The 9,590-nt window shown below is 50.7% G+C and overlaps 1 protein-coding gene across 1 annotated transcript in view; it reads right to left on the minus strand.

Annotated features, from left to right (window-relative positions):
- Nucleotides 1–412: 412 nt before the first annotated feature.
- Nucleotides 413–9,590, minus strand: part of LOC101663920 (cartilage associated protein) — a 29,102-nt gene continuing 19,924 nt past the window's right edge. Inside the window, exons 5-7 of the mRNA XM_004704053.2 lie at nt 9,172–9,317; nt 4,448–4,531; nt 413–1,164 (exon numbers count right to left, since the gene is read on the minus strand). Coding sequence (XP_004704110.1) covers nt 1,111–1,164; nt 4,448–4,531; nt 9,172–9,317 — 284 coding nt within the window. The 3' untranslated portion in view covers nt 413–1,110. The remainder of the gene's footprint in view (nt 1,165–4,447; nt 4,532–9,171; nt 9,318–9,590) is intronic.

The raw sequence follows: 9,590 nt of genomic DNA on the forward strand, positions 1-9,590 counted from the left end.
CTCAGAATTGACTCCATAGGCCTTATACGGGCATCAAGGCCTCACCCCACCTCCTGTCCTTACGCCTCTTAACCTTCTTTCCTTCCTCGGTCCCCTTCCCCCAAACTACGTTTGGCCCCCTAACTGCTCCTGACCACATCCAGCAGGCTCTGGCTTGGGGACTTCTTTCCATCAGTTCTCGGCTCGAATGCCACCTTCAGTGGGGCCTCCCTGACCACCCTTTTGAAACTACAGCCCCGCCTCCAGGATGCCTCCTCCTCTTTCCAGCTTTGTTTTTCTCCACAGCAGTGACCACCACCAGTGTGTAGTTGTCCTCTCCCTGAGGGATTGAAAAGCTCCGTGGTAACGAGTGTTGTTGTCTAACATTCCATGCAGTCTTTCCAGTGCACAGAGCAAGACCTAGCACATAGTAGTTGCTTAATAAATATTTATTGAAAGACTGAATGAAGCTAGATGCTTTCTGGGGTTTGTCCATTTTTAACTCACCGAGCAAGGTCTTCAATGAGAACCACCAACCAACCACTGTAAAGCGGAAGATGGAAGACGGCTGGGTACAAGTCATTTTTCTGCATTTTGCACCGTCTCCCCAATGCGCTTTTTCAGTGAGTGCCAACATGGGGCAAGCCAGACAGTGAAAACCACCCCCAGGTGTGGAGAAGCTTAGCCCCGTCCCCCCATGTCTCCTGCTAGGAGACAGGAGACTAGAGGCTGGAAGAACAAAGAGGCCAGAGTAGGTTCTCACGAGGGTCATTTTTTAGGAGGGTTTCTCTTCTTTAAAAAATAATACTGACTTTTCTGGAGGACATGAACAAATCCTAGCAGGCTGTCTGTCCTTCCAGCTGGCGTGGTGAGAAAGGTAGGTATCGTGGAGATGGCAGGTGTGCATGTGGAGACAGAGGAGCAGACACAGGGTGAGCAGGTAAGAAGTCGGGGAGACAAGTGGGAACACGGGACGGTGGGCTGACCCGGAGGAGCCTGGAGTGAGAGACGGGGCTTCCCTTCCACTTCCCAGGGGGAGGGGAAGGCTCTGAGGTATTCACAACCGGGAACAAGAACAAAGACTCCTGTGCTTCCTGAACATCGAGGGGAAGCCACTGGGGTTGCTAGAGACTAGCTGGCCGCCTCCATCTCCAAGAGGTCATCCACGTACTCCACCACCTCACCCTGGAAGAGACAAAACACACCTGCTGAATTCGGTGAGAGGAGCCTATTGGCTCGCTGCCTTTTCAGGCTGGCCTGACTTCTACACTGCAGTGGACCGTGGCTTCCCCTCCAGGTGGACTTGTGCTCTGTGACCAAAGAGGAGACCTGCACCCTCAAGCAGCCCAGCGCCCTCTCAAGGGCCCCACCTGATGCCCATCCTTCTGAAGAGTCCTCTCCACCCCCCCTCTCCTCAATTGCCTTGATGCTCAGACCAGGAGCTCTTCAAAGACCGGGGTCTGGCTGCATCTTTCTCCCCCCGAGCCTGGCACACAGAAGGTGTTCAATGAGCACGTGGAAGGCTAAGTGAGGCACACGGGTAGGGACTGCTAGTAGACCTTCCTCCACGCCAACAACCGGAGAGGTTTGGGGGGAGAGTGAGCCCACGCGCATGCTCCTGCAACTAGCCTTGAGGGCCTCAAGCTGAAGGAATGCCGTCGCTTCTGATTTCCTTCTGTGTTGATTTCTCTCCCAAAGCCCACCTGGGCCCCCAGCCGATGACACCCATCCCCTTGGCTTCAGGGAACAAATAATCACCGAAAAGGGCAACCCTCCCACCCTCGAGGGTCAGCACAGGCAAGCCCCACCCAAGGTGACCACCTCTCCTTCCCCAAGCCCGGTCTGCCTCATCCAGATCCCTGCCCCAAGCCAAGGGTCCATTGCCTCTTCTGACATTGCTTACACACAGATTGCTCACACCTCTCAGCATTGGGGAGCCGCTGGAAAATCTCTCAAACCCTATGGGACGCACACAAAAAGAGGGTCTGACTATTGTCAGCATTTACTTCCGCCACGCCGGGCCTGAGATGAGAAACCAAAGCGAGAGCAGTAAAAGACCCCCACCTGGGAAACGTGCTTCAGTTGCTTTCTGCCTCCCCAAGGAAAGGGTGGTGTGACACGGGGGTTTTCCTGCTGTGTGGGCACGGGGACCGCTCACTAAGAACAGGACGCCCCCAAATACAGGTGAAGGGAAGCGCCTCCAAAGGCCTGAGGTAACGGATGCGGTGGCTGCTGCACCCGGGCCTCCTCTTCCGGCCCACCCAGCCCACAGCTGCCAGTCCGCTGCCAATGGCTGGCAGCTGCTGCTTCTGTGGAAAAGTGCCCTGGGCTGCAAGGCGTTGCCTCCCAATGCCTCAGGACAGTTACTCCTGGCCGGTGAGTAGGACTATCTCATGGGCTTTTCTTGTCTGTCCTCTCGCAGACGTCCATCTTTAGACAGATCGTTCTTCCACCATGCCCATGGGCAGCTTCGAACCACGAACTTTCCCTTGTTAGTCCTACACTTAACCGTGTGCGCCACTTGACAGGCTGCCAAGAGAGGCTAAGGAAGCCGAGACCAAATTCCTTTTAGCTTAATCACTCAATTAATCAATCACACCCTAAACTAATGTTCCAGAGCCAGGAAACAATGGCAGTGAGTTTGGTTTGGCGTGACAGCTCACTCACTCCACCTTGCGCATGGGCTTCCTCCTCTGTGCCGTGAAAGAGCTTTACTGAGTCTGATCCAGCAGCCGTGCTTACTGCTAAAGACCTTGCCTTGTACATCAAAGGCTTCAAAACACCCATAACTGTCTCCCCCACTCCCGGCATCCCACCTCTAGGATCTTATCCGAGTGAACAAGAAAAGGATTCTTCATCACTGCTAAGGAGCCCTGCTCACCCCAAGGTCAGCGGTTCCAACCCACCCGGGGCCCCTCAAGTGAAAGAAGAGGCCGTGTGCTTGCATAAAGATTGTACAAAGCCTCAGAAAGCCATGCTTTTTTGGCATTTGTTTTTTCCATATTTTCCAGACCGTAGACCCAACCTTCTTGTTCTTTCCTGTGGGAAGGGGCCCCTGCAGCATCCTTGGGGCCCTAGCTCAGGTCCTTCTTCCAGAGGACCCAAACCAAGAACAGCACAGGAACACCAGGCGAAGGCGCCTACTGACAACAGGACCCCAAGACGCACGGTCCATGTGCACCATGTCCCGGTTTAGAGGCAACCCGCTGTCACGCTCACAGCCAGGGCCACGCTACCATGTCCCGGTTTAGAGAGGCAACCCGCTGTCACGCTCACAGCCAGGGCCACGCTTAGTAGTCCCATGGGGTAGTGAATGGAGCAGTGGTGGCCTAGTGGGTTACACACTGGGCTGCTAACCACCAGGTGGGCAGTTCAAAACCATGGCTGCTCAAAGGAAGAAAGATGAGGCTTTCTACTCCCATAAAGAATTACTGTCTTGGAAACCCCGGTCCTATAGGGTTGCTAGGAGTACCGAATGGACTCAACAATAGGGGTCTGTGGGGGTTTGTGAGATAGCTAAAGTGAACAGAAACGTGGGTGCCTCGTGGTGGGCTCAGCCCATGCGGAACCTTGTACATCAAACATATTCCAGGCCAATGTCTCCTTTGGAGTTCCGCACCCAAAACTAGGGCAGCGGCATGTGCAGGCCCGGAAGCTCAGGGCCCGGGTTCCAGACGGGCAGCTCCCGTGACGTTCCGTCTCCCCTCCAGCTCCCCATCTAGAAAGGGAGGGGGACCCTGGGCTCAGGTCTCCAGCGCCAGTGGGCAGCCTGCCCTAGTCTCTCCTAGTGTGCTCTAAATACGGCCCTTAATGATGTTTTTTCGGTGCCTAAGCTGCCCCACCACAAGTAAGCACCGCCCACCCAGCTCAGTCTCTTTGTCAAAACAGGAGTCAACTGAGTGACACGTCGGAAGAACTTCAAGAAATTCCAGAAAGGGGTAAGATGGCTTCAGAGTCAGGACCTTAGAGAGAAACACACACACACACACACAATAATAATAATAAGCTGACATAGAAAAAGAGGAGGAGGGGAAGCACACACACACACGAAATTCCAGAAGGGGTAAGATGGCTTCAGAGTCAGGGCCTTAGACACACACACACACACACACACACACACACACACACACACACTTTAAGCTGACATAAAAGGAGGGGGGAGGGTTCCAGGCTACCTCAGAGTGCTGAGCAATTCAAAAGCTCGCTGTTTGTGCAAAGCTGGACAACGGTGGCTGCCAGGCGTGGGGGATCCCTGGGGCTTCTCAGGCCCCGTCAGGAAGGGCGGTGCGGCCGCCTGGCCTCGCCTTCCTCGAAAGCCGCTCCTGGCCGGGCCAGCGTGCTGGCTTTCCCTAGACGCCCACACAAACCCTGTTCTCAAGGCCCCGTCTGGCCCCTTCTTTCAGGGCCAACCCGACCTTGCAGCGACGTGGGTGAGGCTGGGAGTCCTCGTGCAGACACGGAAACTCACCTCGTCATCGTCCACTAGGTGTTCCTTCGCGAAGTCACGCAGCTCTCTCTGGAGCGTGGTCACGTTAAAGAACTGGACGGCTTCCTGTTCGGACGCAAGCAGACAACAGCCTCTATGGCCCCCTTCTTTCGTGAGGGCTTCAGCTGTTTGAAGTGGAGCCATTCCCAATCAGTGGTCCTCCAGCTGGCCTCGTTAGTCTCTATGGAAAACCCACCACCAAGAAGCTAACTTTACAAGAGAGAGGGCCTACAACCAGGGAAAGGTGAGATGTATGCAATTAGTACTTAATGCGGCCCTTCAGGCCACACTCCCTTTTGCGATGCACTGTAAATCCGAGCTGCCAGCTTGGAGGGAACTCTCTGTGTGCGAATGGCCGGGATCAAGTTGGGATGTGTTCTGACTCTCCACCCAAGGGACACTCATTGTTTCCTTGGGGCTCTGCCCTGCTGGAAGACAGCCACACCTCCACCAAAGCCTTCCCTGGGGGACTGCCCTTCCTGAGGGAATGTAGGCAAGAAGCAAGAAGGACCTGCTTTGGCTTTGAGACATTTGGGGCTCAGGCTCTGGACCCAGCTCTGGGCTTGCCTTTCAGTTCTTGGGACTTGAGTGGTGGTTATCGCCTGACCTGATTTCACCAGCTTCCGCAGCCTCCTGGACGAGGAGGAACCTACAGACAGACGTCTGAACTGCGGACTTACCAGCACCCACAATCACAAGAGCGGTCTCCCGCACACTTCCTTCCTGGGATCTGTGAGAGGATGCAGCCTGTGGCAGAAGCCAGCGCCGAGAGGGGAGGATGGAGTAGACTACGTTCTTGGAGGAGTTGGACATTTGGGATATCATTAATCTCCAACTCCTTCGGACTATAGTCTGGTATTATTCTACAAGAAATGACGACCACAGGTGGCAATCAATAAAAAGAGAGACCATACTAGTTTCTCATGTTTTCTACTTTCTTTTTGCTTGGATTTTTTTCTGTTTGACTTTGCTATTGTTGTTCATGAGTTTTTGGTTTTTGTTATGTGTGGTAGCTACATAATCTGTTGTCAATTTGAGACTTAGGAGTGGAGGGGTGGAGGTTAGCCTGTCAATCAGGTCTCAGCTTGATGACCTCCTTTGGAGGTGCGAAGGAGATAAATAGCTTGCTGGAGGTGGGACACACGCTCACTCCTTGGGAGACGTTCCAGCTGAGAAGACACATGGAGCTTCGCTAGTGCCCTGAGCTGGAGGACACACGTGGAGACCCCTGCCAGAGCTGAGATGCTTACAATGCCAGTGGATCCACAAGACTTTCCATCCACTGGCCTGTGTTCGTCCTGCGTACGGTGCCATTTCGTGTGTTTTGTGAGTCTGAAGAGGAATTTATGGCTAATATTGGACATATGGGTTAATATTGAACTTATGGACTTGATCTGGACGGGGCTGGGATGTTTTCTCAAGATTCAATTGCTCTTGTATATAAAATTATTTCTTAGACACATATGAGTCTCCCTGCATTTGTTTCTCTAGTCTCCAAGGGCTAACACATTATGTTTTTCTCTATATGAAGTCCAGGATAGATAATTCTATAGAGATAGTAATGGAATTAAAGGTTTCTTTGGAGTTAGGGGAGGTGGGGAAGAGAGGGGAGCTAATGACAATGAGTACACGAAAGAGGAAAATGTTCCAAAACGGAGTGGTGATGACTGTACAACTCTTCTTGATGTGACTGAACTATTGAATTATATGATATGTGGATTAAGTGCCAATAAAACTGGTTGTTATTGTTTTGTTTTGTTTTGATACAGATAATAGAAGATGTTGGAGGGGATGTGGAGAAAATGGACTCCTCATACACTGCTGGTAGAAATACGGAATAGTGCAGCCACTTTAGAAAATAGTCTGGCAGGCTGCAGTGTAGCACCGATGAAACACACAACTTCCCCTAGTTAATGCTTCCCCCCACTATCATGACCCCAATTATACCTTACAAATCCAGCTAGACCAGAGCATGTACACGGGTACAGATAAGAGCTGAAAACATACAGAATCCTGGACAGATAAACCCCTCAAGACCAATAGTGAGAGTACTGATACCAGGAGGGTAAGGAAAAGGTGGGGTTGAAAAGGGAACTGATGACAAGGATCTACATATAGCCTCCTCCCTGGGGGACGGACAACAGAAAAGTGGGTGAAGGGAGATGTCGGATAGTGTAAAACATGACAAAATAATAATTTATAAATTATCAAGGGTTTGTGAGGGAGGGAGGGGGAAAAATGAGGAGCTGATACCAAGGGCTCAAGTAGAAAGAAAATGTTTTGAAAATGATGGTGGCAACAAATGTACCAATGTGCTTGACACAATGCATGTATGGATTGTGATGAGAGCTGTATGAGCCCCACTAAAATGATTTTAAAAAGAAAGAAAAGAAAATAGTCTGGTAGATTCTCAAAAGACCAAATACAGAGTTACCATATGACTTACCAAGAAACTCTAGTGGGGTAGTGCGTTATGAGGTGGGCTGCTAACTACAAGGTCAGCAGTTCAAAACCACCAGCCACTTTCCAGCAGAAAGATGAGCCTTTCTATTCCCGTGAACACTGACCGTCTCGGAAACCCGCAGGGACAGTTTTACGCTATTCTACAGGGTCGCTATGAGTCAAATGACCCCACAGCAGTGAGCCACGACCCGGCAATTCCACTTGAAGAAATAAAAACATATGCTACATATAAACTGGTAAGAATGTTCATAGCAGCAGCATTCATTACTATTCATCAAGTGAACACAATCCAACTTCCATCCACAGATGAATGGCCAAGCATGTGCTATGGCCCCCTTTATATCCAGAAGAGACGAATGCACGAAGCCAGGAAGTAGATTGGTTTTCACCAGGGGATGGGGAGAAGGGAGCGTGGGGTTTCTCTCTGGGGTGATGAGAAAGTGCATAAATGAGACAGGACAGTGTAAGGGTCAAGGGCCCACTGGACAGACGGCAGCTGAACCGACAGCTCATAAAGCTGAGAAAATTACTAACATGAGATGGTGGGGAGGGGTGCATAACTTTGCAAGTACACTAAAACCCAGTGAACTGCACATTTTAAAAGTGAATCTTATATGTGACTAATATCTCAATTTTAAAATAGTCAATTCAGTAAGTGAGTGAGTGAAAGTAAAAGTGTGTGTGTGTGTGTGTGTGTGTGTGTGTGTGTGTGTTAGCAGGGGAAGGGGAGTGAGGAGGGTAGGAAACTATGTGTACGGCAGCTCAGGATACCATGTAGAAACTCCAGGGTCAATGCAAGCTAAAGGCAGAGACCGACAGAACAAAGATCTTCCCAACGTAACATGTCATTCATGGAGTTCTCTGACATTGGATGGAAAACCGTAAGTTTGCCCACAAAGGACGACTCACTAAGTGGTGGTCCGTCCGTCAAGGGGCAGAAACCACAAAGCTGTCAGAAGACAATGAAGGGGGTATATGAGCAGGCCACGGGAAATGTTCACGCAGAAGTGTTCGCAAGACAATGCACATTACAAAGAATGCAGTGTGGGGTCCCTCTTTTGTAATAGACACATGCAGGCTGTATGTGCAAGGAAATGGTCACCTGAGGAGCCCTGGTGATGTAGTGGTTACACACTGGGCTGCCAAATGTAAGGTCGGCAGTTCGAAACCACCGTCTGCTCTGAGGGAGAAAAAGGAGGCTTTCTACGTCCATAAAGAGTTAAGTCTTCAAAACCCACAAGGGCTTCCTAGTCCTGTAGGGCACCAGGAGTCAGAATTGACTACACAGCAGTGAGTCTGAGTTTAAAGCAGTGGGGTGACTTCTATCCCCTCCCACCCCCTGTAGGCTTAGGAAAAAAAAATCACTTAAAAAAAATAAATCATTTTATCAGGGGTTCATACAACTCTTATCACAATGAAAACTTCACTTTTTTCCCCTTACAGAAGGGTCGCGGGGAGGAGACGAGCCAGTCAGGGTGCAGTATAGCAATGATTAAACATATAACTTTCCTCTAGTTCTTCAATGTCCCGCCCCCATTACCATGATCCCAATTCTACCTTACAAGTCTGGCTAGACCAGAGGATGTCCACTGACACAGATAGGAACTGAAACACAGGGAATCCAGGGCGGATGATCCCTTCAGGACCAGTGGTGAGAGTGGCGGTACCGGAGGGTGGAGAGAGGGTGAGGTAGAAAGGGGGAACCAATTACAAGGATCTACATATAACCTCTTCTGTGGGGGACAGACAGTGGAAAAGTGGGTGAAGGAAGACGTCGGATGGTGTATGATATGACAAAATAATAATAATTGATAAATTAACAAGGGTTTATGAGGGAAGGAGGGTAGGGGAGGGAGGGTAAAAAATGAGGAGCTCACACCAAGGGCTCAAGTAGAAAGCAAATGTTTTGAGCATGATGATGGCAACAGATATCCAAATGTGCTTGACACAACGAATGGATGTATGGATTGTGATAAGAGTTGTACTTGCCCCCAGTAAAATGATTTAAAAAAGAAAAATTCACTTTTTAAGTGAACCATTTCCATAATGTTTGTAATTCTTTGAGTTTCTATTGGTTCAGACATTGGAATAAAGCAGTAAAAAGAAATAATAGTCTACAGGGACAAAAATAAAAGAAGAAAAGGATTTTCTTTCACTTCAGAAATAACCTGTTCTCTCCGTCTCCGGAAGGTGAGGCTGCAGAGGAGAAAGGGGGAGTGAGGTGCGGCACGGGCGGTACTCACTGGCCTGGGCTGGAAATGCTCGTCGGCTAGGCCCCACTTCTCCCGGTGGTACTGGTAATACACCAGGTTCTGCTTCATGACCTTGTCATCCGGGTCGAACAGCAGGTAGCTCACGGCACAGGGGGCTGCGTTCCTCAGGTCGTTCACTGGGGACGAGGAGGAAGAGGGGGATGGAGACATCAGCACACCTTGTCCCTCACGTCCCCTCACCTGCCACCTTCCTAGAGGAGCAGCCTTCTGAAGAGAAAAGTGCAGGACGAGCTCCTCCTGCAGAAAGCCTCTCAGGCGGCATCGGCCCTGGGAGGGCAGGTCTTGGAGGGAGCTCACCCAGGGCGGCCTGCAGGCTGGCTTTGGACTGTGTATGGGAGGTCCCCATTGGGCAAATGCTTCTACAGAAATGCCTATTACCCGCCCTCCCC

The sequence above is a fragment of the Echinops telfairi genome, unplaced genomic scaffold (genome assembly GCF_000313985.2).
Source record: "Echinops telfairi isolate 266 unplaced genomic scaffold, ASM31398v2 ScPeMD7_7420;HRSCAF=8458, whole genome shotgun sequence".
NCBI lineage: Eukaryota > Metazoa > Chordata > Mammalia > Afrosoricida > Tenrecidae > Echinops > Echinops telfairi.